This window comes from Terrapene carolina, unplaced genomic scaffold (genome assembly GCF_002925995.2).
Source record: "Terrapene carolina triunguis isolate 2854851 unplaced genomic scaffold, T_m_triunguis-2.0 Scaffold391, whole genome shotgun sequence".
NCBI classification, from domain to species: Eukaryota; Metazoa; Chordata; order Testudines; family Emydidae; genus Terrapene; species Terrapene triunguis.
The window spans coordinates 1,588,928-1,605,930 of record NW_020664742.1 but is presented as its reverse complement, the minus strand read 5'-3'; the positions used below and the strand labels follow the sequence as shown (position 1 = coordinate 1,605,930).

General features: G+C 45.5%; 1 protein-coding gene across 1 annotated transcript in view; it reads right to left on the bottom strand.

The window, feature by feature from the left end:
* MCM3AP (minichromosome maintenance complex component 3 associated protein) overlaps positions 1-17,003 on the bottom strand; it is a 72,700-nt gene that overhangs the window by 8,971 nt on the left and 46,726 nt on the right. Inside the window, exons 18-25 of the mRNA XM_024201211.3 lie at positions 10,387-10,584; positions 9,944-10,012; positions 8,014-8,148; positions 5,354-5,507; positions 4,042-4,300; positions 3,526-3,623; positions 1,338-1,728; positions 678-935 (exon numbers count right to left, since the gene is read on the bottom strand). Coding sequence (XP_024056979.2) covers positions 678-935; positions 1,338-1,728; positions 3,526-3,623; positions 4,042-4,300; positions 5,354-5,507; positions 8,014-8,148; positions 9,944-10,012; positions 10,387-10,584 — 1,562 coding nt within the window. The remainder of the gene's footprint in view (positions 1-677; positions 936-1,337; positions 1,729-3,525; positions 3,624-4,041; positions 4,301-5,353; positions 5,508-8,013; positions 8,149-9,943; positions 10,013-10,386; positions 10,585-17,003) is intronic.

Here is a 17,003-nt window from a genome sequence, read left to right as displayed (position 1 = left end):
GAGTCAGATTTCAGGGAGGCATGGTAGATGAAAGGTCACTGGCTACAGGTCTGAGCAAGAGCTGAACAATGTCACTGGGCAAAACAATGCCTGGCAATTTCAACGTTGGGGCCAAATTCTGCCCTCAGAAAGGTGCATGGAACCTCTGCTAATTTGAATGGAGCTAAGTGTATGAGGCCAAAATTGGCTTATAGCTTAATCAGATTTGCACTGGACTGGACAGGTTCTGGACATATTCCTCCATGCAAGCATGAGGAGCAATGCTGGGCAGAGTTCTAGCTTGCCATGGGCTCAGGAAGAGCAAGTCCCATGGCTGGCCAATGGATGTGCAGCAAATGCAGACACACCCACAATCATCCCACCGCAGAGAGCAGCGGGAATAGAATATCAGGGTTGGAAGGGACCTCAGGAGGCCATCTAGTCCAACCCCCTGCTCAAAGCAGGACCAATCCCCAGACAGATTTTTGCCCCAGATCCCTATATTGAACTCACAACCCTGGGTTTAGCAGGCCAATGCTCAAACTACTGAGCTCCCAGACAATATGCCATGCTAATGCTATACACTGCCTCTGGATACCATGGGGACGGGTCCACAAGCAACGCGGTGTTAAATGTAACAGAACAAGAGAGCAGTATGTAACAAAGCACAGACCAGCCCACCTCAGAACACTGAATACCTGGTATGACAGGCAGCCGGGGGCGTTTCCAGTCTCTCAGTTTATGATCAATGCACAGCGCAAAGATCTCATCCCAGGGGATTTCGTCAACTGCAGGTCCATCATCTTCTGAGCTGGCAAACAGCCTGCCCCGCCATTTGCAATAGGTTCTGCTCAGCAGGTTCTCCACTTGAGACTGGAGTATCGGCTGGGTCTGGGGAGAGCTGGCGATCTGGGACACGTACTGGAAAATCATGGAGCAGACAGGACGCCAGGGAGCTGAACAAAGACAGCATACGCAACCGGTTGGCATAATCTCCAGCGAGTGATTGTTTGGACTGGGCATTCCAGCCAGGGAGGAGCAGCAATGGCCAGTCCACCGCACTGCGGGAAGGCTTTCCCAAACTCAGCTCTGCTGATACACCGCAGTCTGAACCTGCTGCAATCCCCTCCCTCCAGGACTGAGCCAAGATCACGATCCGGCTAATGTGCATAATGCAGGAGACACATGCACTCAGGGTACAGAACAAACCATGAGATTTATGGCTAGATTTGGATACAAAAAGGCTGAAGCACATTTTAAATGTAAGAGGAGAGACATTTGTTGGCAAAGAGACAGACTTTGTATCCTGATACTAAAGCGCCTTGAGATGCAGCTTTCTGCCGGTGCGAACTACATACCCCCTTGAGGAGGAAGGTCCATGTGCGGGATCTGGAAGGACAGCACGGCCTTCCTCAGCCAGCCCAGGTGATCCAGTGTGTTCCACTGGAGGTGAGGAAGCAGCTTATTGCCGCCAGGCTCCACGAACTCAGTGACAGGCCAGGACTGGTCACAGAGCTGTTCGGAGGAAACCACCCCAGACAGGAACTGCAGTACGTTGTTGTACAGCTCAATGATAGCGCTGGGCTCCTGGGAGGGCAGGCCGGCCAAACGTCTCTCCCGCTGGTCATGGTAGAAGCGCCCGCTGAACTCACGGCTAACCCCATCCTCGATGAACTGCTGGAGGGTCTGGCAGCTGAGCTGTGGGGAGCTGGGGCACTGGGAAAGCAGCCATCGCACTGCCTCGGAGAGCTATGGCACAAACATTGACAGGACAAACCAGTCAGCCAGGCCGTTTCAGAAGCTCTGCTCAATATTAACTAGTGACCCTAAGGACTCAATCCTGCAGCCCTGTTGGTTTCATACTCCGCGGTACAATGTGAACAAATCCCACAGCAACAACTGTGACATTCACAGCAGCAACTGCTAAATTTTGCAGCACCATTAATTTACTCTACCTCCATGAAACAACCTTAATTCCCACCCCACACAAGCACACCATGGTCAGAGCTGAAAACAGATATTGGCACAGAATCCATTGGTGACTGTTCCCAACTGATGATTTCCAGAATGGGGTTTTGCATTCTGCTTTCCAGGCAGCATGGCTCGACTCCCTGAACCTCAGCCCTGGTGACTGGAATAGTCTGAAATTCCCCACACAGAAAGAAGCTATCTGATAGCAAAGGGCTCTAGAAGACAAAAGCATTATGAGATCCAATGGCTGAAAGTTGAACTCAGCCATGGTCACAATGGAAATAAAGGTGCAGATGTTATGACAAGTTAATTTAGCCATTGGGGCAGATCATCAAAGTTTGGGGCAGATTCTCTGTCACTTGGAGTTGTGTCTTTCCTAAAGACACACTCTAGCTCAATGTAAGCTCCTGGGCTTCATGCAGGAACCACTGGGTGGCTTCCTCTGGCTTGTGTTACAGAGAAGGTTTAGACTAATGGTCCTTCTAGACTCAGAGTCTATTAATCTATGTAAAACGCAGAGGGGAAGAACAGGAAATGTACTGGGTACATTCTGACTCCTTTAGGCTCAGTTATGGAAGTGGCCAGACAAGATCCCCTGTGTGGGGAGAAGGACAAAAGCACCTCTCCCATTCAATGTAGAGGGTATTGGGAGGTGAACAGAGTATGCAGAACTATCAGCTGAGCACGACCTGCACAGGATCCTTTCCAGCTCAGGATGCAAATCCTAAGGAACACTGACAGTTTCCAAGTACATAAAAGGTTGTTACAAGGAGGAGGGAGAAAAATAGTTCTTGTTAACCTCTGAGGCTAGGACAAGGAGCAATGGGCTTAAATTGCAGCAAGGGAGGTTTAGGCTGGACATTCGGAAAAACTTCCTGTCTGGGTAGGTAAGCACTGGAATAAATTGCCTAGGGAGGTTGTGGAATCTCCATCATTGGAGGTTTTAAAGAGCAGGTTAGATAAACACCTGTCAGGGATGGGCTAGATAATAGTTAGTCCTGCCATGAGGGCAAGGGTCTGGACAGGATGACCTCTCAAAGTCCCTTCCACTCCTACAATTCTATGATACAAAGGTTTGCCCTTAATCCACCATAACATTGTTTGGTTAAATAGCAGAGACACCCCCCCTTTTGCCAATATAAGGTGGAGACAGCTGTGGATTATATTATCCTGCCACTGAAGACATACTCCATACATATGGTCTCCAGACCATACGTAGAGGACAGGCAGGAATATTGGCAGATGGGCAGAGTTAAGGTTGGGGCTGGAGCTTTAGCTGAAAATATTTGTGCTATTTTCTAATATTTTAAATAACAATATCTTCTGAAACATAACTCTAGCCACTCTGGCCAAAGGTTGGTTCAGTAGGACCTCAGTTTTCTGTGCATAAACTATGATAAAGCTCAGTTTTAGCAATGGGAAAAACAACCCACAAAACAAAACTCAGAGGGGTAGCTTAAAATGCAGAGTTATTGACCATGTGGAGAACATTCCTCACCCGATGTGAACAACGGAGGTAGTAGAGACCTTAGGGATAAGCTTTTGAATATTTAATTTTGGAACTACTGCTCCTACCCTGTTGGTGCCTTGCAAGTCACTGATAGAATCTGGAATCTCAACAATAATGTAGTCTGAAATAAGCTGAGCTGAAATCAAATCCTGCAGCATCAAACCTTTAAAGGAAAAGCAATAGCTGAAATAGCAGCATTTTTCATTATTCATACACAGACAACAGCAGAAAAAAAAAAAGAAATTCTCCTATTCAGCCTATTCCCATTGAGAGCAGAGATTTACTACTTCTCCGACTGCCCCATTCTTTTCCCACACTGTAGCAACAAAACATTACATGCAAAGTAAAACTGAAATCCTTGAAGAAAAAAAAAATCCTAGTACTTGGTTTTCCTTTTCAGTTTACAGTCTCTTTCCAAAGGCTCTCTGGATTCGTGTTAGAGATCAGAGGATCCTTCCATCTCACATCTATAGCTCTTAGCCAAATGCTGCATTTGGAGGAACACATTTATTGCTCATTCTCTGCCTTGGGCATAATCCTAAATATTAATAATTATTTCAAGGCACAGAAAAATCACACACCCTCTTCTACTTCCTTCTCTGTGGCCTCTTCTCCCCGCGTAGGGACTAGAACCACCAGAGGTACTATTGGATGGAAAGGCTTCGCCTGAAGGAGCTGTTTCAACTGCAACAAAGCTGAAAGCCAGTAAACATCCTCCTCAGCCATATCTTCGCTCCTCACTCTAGGGGGCAGCAGGAGAACAAGACCACTAGTTCCAAGCAGATCCTTCTGTGCCTCAGCCACGTCAAGCTGCGAGTCACTGAGGGTGCCATGGGCCACCTGCGCAAGCACAAAGGAGACAATTCAGTTACAACAAACAAGAGGGGTTCAAAGACCAAGCTAGCAATAGCGTTTCTGATGGGAGGCTCCTTCCTGGGAACTTTATGGGAAGGGGAAAAAAGGCTTGTGGGGGAGGGAGAGAAAAATGAGCGAGTCATTGAATAATGGCACATCATATATATATATATATACACACACACACACATCACATAAAAACTTCATAAAAGGAATTTTATTTAGGTTGCCAAGTCAAGCACTCAAAAGCTAGGAAACGCCAGGATTAAAGCTGCCTGTGAAACCTTAATTTGGCACCCTCGTTATCCAATCACATTGTAGTTTTCAATTCTTGAAAAGGACTGAAAAAAATAAATGAAAAATTACAACAGAAAAGAAAAAAGAGGAAAAGGAAAGGAAAAAATAGGGAAAACAAAAAATAAAAAAATTCAATTTCAATTTCAAACCATTTTTCACAAAAAGATACATTTTAGAATAATATTTTTATCGATAAATGTCTCTAAAGATAGATTTCGCTGTACACAAACCAATGGGAAAATATTTCCATCCATAATCAAAATTTACAGATAGACAAGTAAGAAAAATGCTGCTTGAGAACCTACTAGAGTTTAAGGCTAAAATTTTGAAATATTATGCTGAAAATTTGCATTTAACGATTATAAAGTTTTAAGTCTCAATGTCTACAGTCAATAAATAATTGTCTGTCCACCCCCATTGCCTGAGCCCCCATATTTTGCCACAACTGTGAAGATTTAAATAGATGAATTTTTTTTAAAAGCTTTAAAATAAACATTGATATTATCCATCAAAATTACAAAAGAAAAAATAAAAACTGAATTCTGCTAAACCGGACTATAAAGCTTTGAATAGGGTTAAAAAAAATGAACTACTGAGACTCCCTGACTGATATGACTTTGTAAATGGTGATGCGCTTGCAGATGACACCAGACACTGATAGCCTTGGCAAAGCATCCCTTAGCATCAGAGAGGTGATGGGACCAGGAAGCAGCACACAGCTAATAGAATGCTCTAACATACCTTTATACACAAGTTGACACAAACAGCCCGATCTCCTTGCATTCCAAAAGAGTTAAACAGTGCAAGTGTCTGGACTCTCTCCTCTGTGTTGGAGATCATATCCTTTGATCTTTTATCTCCCATAAATTTGGCTTTCAACCAATCCGCTAGTACCCTGTGAACAAAAAAGAAACCATCTTTTTCATTTGATATGATCAGTGGCACTCGCAGCAAAGTCTATAGTTAAGCGACCACTCTCCATTATAAACCCCAATTTCCAGTTGCTTAGAACTTTGCCAAAGTTTAATTATTTGGGTTAAAACTTTCCATGCCAGATGTCTGCCTCACGTTTGTTTGTTTGTTCGTTCGTTCGTTCATGCAAAATGGCTCAACAGTTTCTGTGAATGAAGCTAGGGGAAAATAGGTAGCTTTGCCAACTTGAAGTTTAGCAGGGAGATAGTCCTACAGGTCCCCAGGAAAATCCATCCAGATTTATCTCAGTTATAAGCCTCTGAAAATTGCCATTTGCACATGATCAGTTGAACATTTTGGAAGCTTGCTACTAAAATCGTCCTCCTCCAGGGACCAGTCCCAGAAAAAGTGTGAAATTTGTGCCTCTTCATAGACAGTGAAACACTCCAACCTGTCAGCTTTCTGAAGCACACACTTCACTGAACTTTCCCAACACCGACGAGTTATAATGAAAGCAAAATATTTTAACAACCAAAGAACATGGATTAAATGATACTGAGTAAAAGGGATAAAGGTAGAAATGGTTACAAGCAAACACGCATCTAAAAGACTAAACTTAATCTGGAAAGATAGTCTTTGTTCAAGATGGTTTCTCTCACACACAGTCCCCTTTCCAGCTTTTACTGGCCAACATCACATAGGAAGATCAGAGAGATCAAATCGCTTGGTTTTTTGTGTCCTAAGGTGAAGGACAAAGATGGAGTCTCTCTCTGTTGCTGACATTCCCAAAGGGACTGGCTTTGTTTTACAAATCAGGAAGGCCTCCCGCGGATTCAGTCTCCTGTCTCTCTCTTGGGAGCAGGAACTATGCTAACTCTCTGTCTCAGAATCAGGTTAACCCTCTGCTGGCTTCATTTACTGATACTGTAATATATAAACTGAGGTAAACCTACATTTCTCTGTCTGGGCCAGATCTGTTAATCACCTTTACCTGGACTAGACAATCTGGTCTTGAACGTGTTCTAGTAACATCATACAGAGGGAGTTCATAACTTCACATAATACACTGACACATGCATTTTACAATTATACTAATCACCAGCCTTCAGACGATACCTTAACACAATACCTTTTGTATAAGTATCATGACAGCAGAGTGTTGGGTGCAGTGAGCTGGCTAGCCTCCTGAGAGTCAGTGCACTGTATGCCTTGGTAGTAAGGGCTCTTAGAGTCATACATCTCCTGCTAGTGGTTGATTCATAAAGGGGATAACAGACTATTACTGCTACCATTTATTGGCCCATGCTGTGAATCCAACTGTCCTGCTTGCAAACTCATTGATGACCATTGCAGGGGTCAATATGGGGTTGCTATTGTCCCACATGATGGAATTTCTGTTTTTACAGTTAACTTTTTTAAAAAGGTAGGAAATTACATATGCGTTTCATACAGGTGCAATTTAATTTTTTTTTTTTTTAAAACAGGGACAGCAATCAACTAATAGAACAGCTTACCAAGGGACCCGGTGGATTCTCCATCATTTTAAAGCTTTGAAAACAAGACTGGCTATCTTTCTAAAAGATACACTCCAGGTTCAACCACAAATTACTGGGCACGCTGCAGGAACTGTTGGGTGAAATTCTATGGCATGTGTTGCACAGGCGGTTAGATAAGATTATCACGATGGCTCCTTCTGTCCTTCGAATGAATGAATCAACAGAAAATATCACAGAAAACTATAATGAAAGAACATTAATGTTGTAAAGTCAAACACTCCAAGTTAGTAAATGTCAAAATAAAGGTTTCCCATGCCACCTTAACTCATCCCCCTTGTGCATATGCATTATGATACAGTCTTACCAACAATCCCATGTTTGTTCCATAGACCCTTGCCTCATTCAGTGCACAGGGTGGACAGTGAATGGGGCACAGAGTTGTGAGGAGATTCTGTTGGGTTGAAGGCACCGGACTGGATCCAAGAGAGTTGGGTTCTACTCCCGCTCTCTGCCACAGACTTCCTATGTGAAGCTGGACAAGACTGCGTCAAAACCCATACACACCTGGAGCAGGATTAAAGTTCTCAATTCTCGCATTTCCTGGATTTCAAGTGCTTGACTTTGCAATGTTAATGTTCTTTTAATGTATGGGGTATGTAACAACAGTCCTAGGATATGGAGATATTTATCTATGACAAGATGTGAGGGGTGAGAAAGGGAATGTGGGTCCATCGCCAGCAAAGGGTAAGGAATTTCACCTCTCTGCAGCAGAGTTACTAACTTTAGAAAGGAGCTAGAACACATTGAAGATTTAGCTAAATAAATCGGGGACATTCTACCTGACCAATATTTCACCCCTTTGTCCTGTCATTCATTGCCTTTCTTTCTACCCAGGACATGGGGAGCTACATTTCAGTGACAGTACAAACCCATCCCTGCCTCCATTCTGTCTCCATGACATGCAAGGAAACACCGGTTGGCTCCTCTGCTTACTGGCTGGGATCCTCTGCTGGACATCCTTCGTAACTTGGCAACACCAAGAGCACCTTCCAAAAGATCTGTTCTCGCTGAACTGGAATATGTTCAAGGATCAGTGAAGGCAGATCCAGGGGTGTCCATGCTGCATCACTTAAAGAGAGTGAAAAGTATATGAAAAATAATTAAATATCTTGAATTTTTTAATTACTCTTCCTTTTCGCCCTAAACTAGATTTAAAAAAAAAAAGATTTTTGCCCTGTTCTGTTCATTCCCTTGGAAGCACCTGGCATTGGCCACTGTTGGAATACAGGGTATTGGGCTAGATGGACTATAGGCAGATCTCATGTTCTTGAAAGGTCAGTGTGGCTGTTTGGGCAGCTGCGTGCTAAGGTAAGCAACATTTTGAAGCTGTGAACATTGAATCAATGAATGCAGTTACAGTCTGATGAAATTAAGAGCTAATGTAAATGCTTTCTTAAAACGTTTTGCTTTCTATCAAGGAGTTACAAGGAGTCACATGGACATTCAAAGCGAGGAAGTCTCAAGTTAGACCTACAGGACTAGATATTCAGACGATGTACATCGCCACAGCTCAGTTGACTTCAAGGGCTACCCTGATTTACACCGGCTGAGAATCTGGCCCACAAGATTTGTCTTGCTTTGCGGGGTCACATGCACACCCCCACTCTCTTCCCCACTGTGCCTGACTACTTTGATGTTGTAAACAAGCCAGGGCTTGAAGTTCATAAGAAGCCCACACAGGCAAGTGCCTGTGGGTTTAGAGAATACAATGAATGAGTAGGTTCTTTTGGCATCCTTTCAAACAACATTGAGAAAACTGGCTATTAGTTTATGGCATTTTCCCAGGAACCAGTAAAGAAGCCTTTAAACTCACTGATCCAACTTTCCAGCATCCTATCAAAGTTCTATATTTATCATTTTTCACCCCCTCAATCATTTCAGATTTCACCACATGTCAAATTGTCTGAAATGTCATGAGTGATCTGGCTGCAGAAGAGAATTTTTTTTGGTAAGTTTTGGGGCTAACTGGACAATAATCTTGGGATTGTTCAAAACGTCATTTACTAATCTGGAAAAGTTTCCTAGCTTTTTTGCCATGTCTCAGGAAGCAGTCTGCTTCCAAACTCCAACTTGATTTATTCTGTTCCCCTCAGCAAGGATGAAAAGCTTTGATTATTTTTGTCCACTTTGTTGAGTTAGTTTGGGAGTTACTGAATTCTCTTTTGTCAACCAGCGGGGAACATCATAGAGTTCACGAATTCCACCTTGTATGTGCTAAGTTACAGATGTCTGCAGCTGCATGTTAATGACTTCTTAAAATATCCACACGGACTGGCAGGGATCCTGGTTTTAGACTTGTAAGTGCTCTCTCTCCTTGGTTTATCTCTGCTCGGAGCAGTGGTGTCTCCAGCTACAGCAGGTTTCTAGACACCAAAGTCATAAAGAAATGGCCTCCTAAAACTAAGGAAATTCTGCCCACCTCCTCCGCAACCATCATTACCTGTCTAACCTTCAGCTATGGGCTTCAGATCACTATTCTCTCCCAGAGAAGTCTACAGTACTTACCAGCATTTAAACTACAATCCCAGTCCACTGAAGACAAAGATCTGATGTTCCTCTGCACTTAGGTTACGGGCCAGAGACCACATCTCACTTATGCTCTCTGCATATGAGCCACACTAGACTCTGCCCCATCTGCCACTCCACACACTCTCCCAGTATCAGTCAGACACTCTACAGGTACAGGCACAAGATCAGGGTTATTATATTTTGGAGGATCCACCCTTCACCCACCCTCAGTTACATATATTCATGGGGGCTAGTCTGAAAAGTCTGCCAGAGACCGATTCACCACTCTGCACCAACATTTTCAGGGCACACAGCATCTTTGTACTAATGTAGCTTTAATGAAACTCCAACTTACCATAGCAACTGCTGGTAAAAGTACTGAACTTTCATTTGGTGCTTCGTCCTGTTTCTCAGCCATCTTAACCTGGAAACAAAGAGGAAGTCTGGTCAGGAGGTATCAAAGGTGTTGAGTCCCCTCTATAACACGTGTAGGTCTGCAAGAGCTATGAGTGCTCATCTGTGCACCAAGCAAGCCAGAACACTTCGGAGACTTACTACAATGGAAGAAGATCAGAGAAAAATTCTCTCTGGGTTTTCAGTTTGTTTCTCATATGTGTCTGACTGCAATGTGTACAGCCAGTGTCTTTTTTGTGAGGGTCCTTCACAGGACAAGTGATATAAACAGATGTGCTTGTAAAACAAAATTTATATGGTCAGGAACCTGTGATCATGTGAAATTATTTTAATTTACCTTTTGAAACTGACTAGATTTCACGTTAGCTGTGAGAGTGCTCTTACCTGGTGCAGGAGATTCCCAGATTTCCTGCGTGTCCTAGGTTTACAATTCTCTTAGTTAGGTTCTCCTCAGCAATAGGACACTCTGCACTGGGGGATAATGCCTTCAGTTTGTTTTTCGGATCCACACAACAGGGAGCTGCTGGGAATGCCCTCATCTGACGCTTCAGCTTCTTCCGCGCTGCTACTACTTCCCTCCATCTTTAAAAGAGAAAATATGTATATGCTATACTAATGAATGGTGCTTGCTAAATCTCACATTATTTTCACAGATTTTCTGTTCAGAGTTATTCTTCACTATTAACTTGCTGGAGCTACTTTGGCACCTTAGGTTTATTAGCAGTTCAAAGTAGAAAAGGAGAGATCACTTACCTTACAGTAATTTGAGTTCTTCAAGATGTTTTGTCCCTATGGGCACTCCACAGGATGGGCATGTGCCTGTGCGCTCTTGGCTGGAGACAGCAAAGTAGCATTTGCAGGCCCATGCAGAACAGCACCTTATGCGGCGAGTGAAGGCATTTAGAGAGGTGTGAGCCCACCACCACTCAGTTCCTTCTCCACTGTAGAAGACTCCCAAGCAGGAATTCAATGAGATGGGTGCTGAGGAGGTAAGTCCAGGACAGTTTGAAGGACTGCACCACCAAAGGTGGAAGCAGGGAAGATGGCACAGTGTTTGGCTAAGATATGGCTAGAAGACCAAGTAGCAGACCTACAGATCTTTCAGTCAAGCTAAGGACACGGACTGAGCTCTAGTAGAATGTGCTGTCACTTCTTGAGGGGGGCATGTAACCCTGCATTCCCATAACAAGCCCTGATGCAACCCAAAACCCACTTAGACAGTCCGTGTGTGGAAACTGGTTGGCCCTTCATCCAATCCAAAAATAAACACAAATAGTCTAGGAGAGGTGCAGCATGGTTTAACCCTATTCAGATAGAAGGCAAGGGATCTCATTACATCCAAAGAATGAAGGCCAGATTCTTCTCTGGAGACTCCACCCTGCCTCTTCCACTCCCCTCCCCCCTCCCCTCCAACATCTCCAGAAGCTGAAACAGCTGATCTGTGGTAGGCACTGGGAGGGTGTGGGAGCTGCTGATCAGCGGGGCCCGCAGGCAGGCAGGAGGCGCTGGGGGGAGGAGGAGGTTGGTAGGGGGGCTCCTCCTTGCCCCCCCCCCCCACCCGCTTCCTCACGAAGCACAGGTCCTGGGCGGTCGCCTCGATTTGCAGCAACCTAGGGACGGCTCTGCCTGTCTCAGCCAAGCAGCTGCTATGATGATAGCTCTTGTTCCTTCTTGATGCAGCTTGAGAAGGGTCTTGAGAATTAATGGTGAACAGGTATAAAGAAGGGCCATGGTATTCCAAGAACATCTCCTAGAGATCCATTACCGTGACATCCCTTGGAGTTGAACAGGTGACAATTTGCATTGTTTGGGGTGGCAAAGAGTATACCCTGGTACAGTATATACCAGGTCTGGCAGACGCTGCAAAGGACAGAGTCCTTGAGCTCCTATTCGTGATCCTGCCAGAAGTATCTGCTATGGGAGTCCGCAATTGTATTCTGGAGGCCAGAGATAGACTGCTGATATTTCTATCTGATGGGCAATACCCCATTTCCACAACCTTGGCGACTCTGAACAAAAGGATTTGGATCTTGCTCCGCCTTGTCACTTTACATAGTACATTGTTGCCTTGTTGTCTAGTATTAATCTGAGTGACCTAGTATGACATGAAGGAAGTGTTGGCAAGCATATCATACTGCTCTTAGCTCCAAGATATTGATCAGGGGCACCGATTCCTGTGCCAACCATTTGCCTTGTGCTGTGTCTCCCTGTAGATGAGCTCCCATCCCAACAGAGATGCATCCGTTGTGAGGGTTTTCAAAGGTGCTGGATGCAAGACCTTCTGTGGATCTTTCCACCATGTAAGAGAGTTCAACACCTTCCAAGGCACTGTGATGTGCTTGGAGAGACTGCCTGTTTGGGGTGTATTCTGTTCTTATCCATATCTGGAGGCATCTGAGGTACATCCTCATGTTGGGAGTCACATATGTGGAGGCTGACATTTGGCCCAAGACTTGTAGACAGGTCCCCCCTATTGTTGGCAGGCTGCAATGTAATGTTGAGATTAGGTTGGATAGGGTGAAGAATCTCTCTTTGGGTAGCTAAGCTCTTGCTGTTGTGGAGTCTAAGGTAGTGCCTATAAAGTCTATTCTCTGAACAGGAGACAGTACGGACTTTCTGTGGTTGATGCAGAGGCCCAGAGATTGGAATAAGGTTAATGCCCTGGATGTTGCCTCCTGTACCTCTTGAGGTGTCTGGACCTTGAGAAGCCAGTCATCCAGATATGGGAACACTGCTATTCCCACTGACATAGACAAGTCAAACTGTAAGACTACCAGTCAGAGAATCTTTGTGAACACCCTCAAGGATGTGGAGAGTCCGAAGGGGTGAACTCGATACTGACAGTGATCTGCCCCTACCATGAATCTTAGAAAATGCTTGTGTGAGGGTGGATTCCTACATGGAAGCAGGTTGAGGGCAGCGAACCAGTCTCCTGGAACTCAGGATGGAATTGCGGTGGCTAGTGTCACCATTCTAAAGTGTTGTGCTAGAACATAGATGTTCAAGTTCCTGAGGTTAAGGATTGGTTTCCACCCTCTGCCTTTCTTGGGAAGAGGAGGTTAGTTACCTGTAACTGGAGGTTCTTTGAGATGTGTGGTCCCTATCTGAATTCCACTGAGGACAGAGCTGGAGAATTGGAAAGTTGTCTGTTGGTCCATGCATGTGCCCTTGCTCTGCCTCATGGTTTTGTCTGAGGTGATAAAGGGCGGGGTGGAGTGGCCATGCCCTCAGCTCCTTCTCCACTGCAAATCAAACAGATCCGCAGCAGAGGGGAAGGAGGATGGAAAGTGGAATACACATCTCAAAGAACCTCCAGTTACGAGTAAATAACCTCCTCCTCTTCTTCTTCTTCTTCTTCTTCTTCAAGTGACAGTGCCTAATTCGGAGAAGGGTGCGAGGAAGAGAATGGAAGGGTTGAACAAAGGACAGCCATGTCAAATGACGTGTCTGTCACAGAGGCCTGGTCTACACTACGAGTTTAGGTCGAATTTAGCAGCGTTAAATCGAATTAAGTGTGGACACGTCCACACGACGAAGTCCTTTTTTCCGACTTAAAGGGCCCTTTAAACCGCTTTCTTTACTTCACCTCCGACGAGGGGATTAGTGCTGAAATCGGCCTTTGCGGGTCGGATTTGGGGTAGTGTGGACGGAATTCGACGTTATTGGCCTCCGGGAGCTATCCCACAGTGCTTCATTGTGACCGCTCTGGACAGCACTCTCAACTCAGATGCACTGACCAGGTAGACAGGAAAAGCCCCGCGAACTTTTGAATTTCATTTCTTGTTTGCCCAGCGTGGAGAACACAGGTGACCACGCAGAGCTCATCAGCACAGGTAACCGTGATGGAGTCCCAGGATCGCAAAAGAGCTCCAGCATGGACCGAATGGGAGGTACGGGATCTGCTCGCCATATGGGGAGACGAATCAGTGCTAGCTGAACTCCGTAGCAGTAAACGAAATGGCAAAATATTAGAAAAAGTCTCAAAGGCCATGAAGGACAGAGGCCATAACAGGGATGCACAGCAGTGCCGCGTGAAAATTAAGTCTTGCACCAAGGCATAATGTGCAGCGAAGGTATGCACCGAACTCCATGTGGCTGCCCTACATATATCTGGACGCGGTACATCGTGCAGGGCAGCCGTAGTCAATGTGAGCATGCTTGTGGAATGGGCTCTCACTGCAAAGGATGGAGACAGTTCCGATAACCAATAGAGCGTAATGCACCCGAATATCCTCTGTATGATCATCTGCCCTTTAATCCTTTCAGCTATAGCGATAAACGGTCTAGGGGGACTTCCTGAATTCTCTTGTCCTTTACAGGTAGAAGGCCAAGGCCCTGCAGACTCCGGGAGGGAGTGAAGGTGCTACTCCTCTGTTGATACATGAGGCTTCGGAAAGAAAGCAGGTAAGCGTATGGGCTGGTTGAGATGAAAGCAGAATACAACCTTTAGCACAAACTTGGTGTGCAGGCACAGGGAAACTTTGTCCTTATCCAACATGGTTAAAGGGGGGGTCCACCATCATGGTCCCCAGTTCGCCCACCCTTCTTGCAGAAGTAACAGCTATCAGGAAGGTGACCTTCATGGAAAGGGGAGACAGGAAGCACGAGGCCAGAGGTTTGAAGGGTGATTTCATTAATGTCAAGAGGACAAGGTCGAGGTCCCATTGAGAAGCAACAGGTTGAACTGGTGAAAAGCTTCTGAGGAGACCCTTCCAAAACCTGGTAGTCAATAGATGTGTAAATACAGAGTGACTTTCCAAGTGGGGGTGGAAGGCGGTGATAGCTGCTCTGTGGACCTTGACAGAACTGAGAGCGAATCCTGACATTTCAAGGACAGACGGTAGTCCAAAAGAAGGGGAATGTCCACATCGTTGGGGTCAAGACTCCTCTGTGGGGTCCAAGAAGTGAAGTGCTTCCACTTGGCCCATAGGAACGCCTTATGGATTCTTTCCTGATGCTTGAGGGGATGTCTTGTACTGCCAGCGAACAATCCCATTCTAGCGAAGATCCCATCCAAAAACCAACCTTCGAGGTGAAGTATCTGTGGATCGCGATGCCTGATCCTGCCTATGTGTTGCATGAGCAATTCCAGGAAAGATGGCAGGGGAAGCAGGGGATGCGTTGACATGTGGGGAAGGTGGGGAAACCAGAACTGGCATGGCCAGAATGGGGCAATCAGAATAACCGGTGCTCTCTCCCACCTGATCTTGTGGAGGGCTCGTGACTGCAGCAGTAATGGGGGAAAGGCATAATTGATCTGGTCCGACCAGCGGCGAATGAGAGCATCACTTTGGGAATGGGCATAGAGACCACTTCTGAAGCAGTACGTGATGCACTTGCTGTTGGAGCAGGATGCAAAAAGGTCCCTGGTCGGAGTCCCCCATCAGGTGAAAATGTCTCTAAGGTGTCGTGGAGCTCCCATTTGTGGTTGGCCATGAATTTCCTGCTGAAAGACTCTCCAATTATGTTCTGAGTCACCAGAAGATAGGCTGCCAACAACAGGCACTTGGCACCAATCCCATAGACAAATCACTTACACACAGAGCAAAGACGACCTCGTGCCCCCTTGTTTGTTGATGCAATAAACGGTGGTGCTGTTATTGGACATGATGGAAGCATGGATGAAAGAAATGCACAACATGCTCTTTGGACTGCCTGAAGCTCCATAATGTTGATGGGCATTCTGGATTCCCGAGGGAAAACTACAATAAACCTACAGTAAAAACAACAACTATTTACAATTCTAAAAATGGCTTTTTTTTTTTTAAGGTGCATCAGAGAGAGACAAGAGGACAGTAGCAGCTCCAACTTGGACCATGCGGTGGTGAGAAGGAACTGAGGGCGCGGTTGGTCTGCCCTGCCCTTTATCGTCTCCGACAAAACCACGAGGTGGAGCAAGGGCACATTCCCGCAGTGGAATACAGTAGGGACCATCACTCGCAGAACCACCAGGAAGTAATTCAAATAGAACCCTCTTCCAAAGAACTTTGGTGGGACCAGTTCTATAGCTCCCAGAAGAAGAGAGTGGACCTCTTGTTTTAAGAGTTCCTTGTAAGAGGGGTCCCTGAAGAGAGGGGGGTGAGAAGGAGGAACAGCATGGAAGTGAATAGAATGGCCCACTTTGACAACTTCCTGTATGCACTTGTCTCAGGCAGGAAGATAGTTGTTTTCCAAAGGGGGGAAGGTACTCACATGATCGGTGATCTATTGGAGTAGAATACTTGATGCCCCAACCGAGGTGTAAAAAGTTTCTTAGACTGTTTGGGTAGAAGTAGGGGTGGGAGGTGTGCTGATTGTAGTAGAACGGTCTCAATCTTTGAGCAGTTTGGATCTATAAAACTCTCTTCTCATTGCAGACACACAAATCCCCTGTGATCACAACGTCACTCTGGGGTCCCTGAAAGCATGGAGAGAGGAGTCTGTATACTGACCAAAGAGCCCTTGAAACGGAAGGTCTTCCACTGTGTTTTCAACTTCTCTTGAAAGTCCTGAGGATTGGAGCCAGGATGCTCTTCTCATGAGCACCACTTTGGCCATGGACCTGACAGCTGTACCAGAAGCATCTAATGCAGCCTGCAGAGAAGTTTTGATGACCAATTGTCTTTCAGTGATAATGGACTGAAATGAATCTTTCTGGTCTTGTGCCAAATGCTCATTAAAATGTGTATACTTGGAGTAGGTATTGAAGTCATATTTCGCCATTAAGGCCTGGTAATTGGCAATGTGAAATTGGAGATGATGAATAGCTCTTCCTTCCCAGGAAGTCCAGCCTTTTTGATTCCTTACCTGATGGAGAGGGCCTACACTGAATCTGACAGTCCCTCTCATTGGTAGCCTCACCACAAGGGAGTTGGGGTTAGGGTAGGAGAAGTAGCACTCTGTTCCTTTGGGTGGGGTGTAGTATTTCTCATCCGTCTGCTTACAGGTCGGTGGAATTTTGGTAGGTATTTACCACAGGTTATATATGCATGAGATAACAGTGCCTCATTGATAGGTAAGGC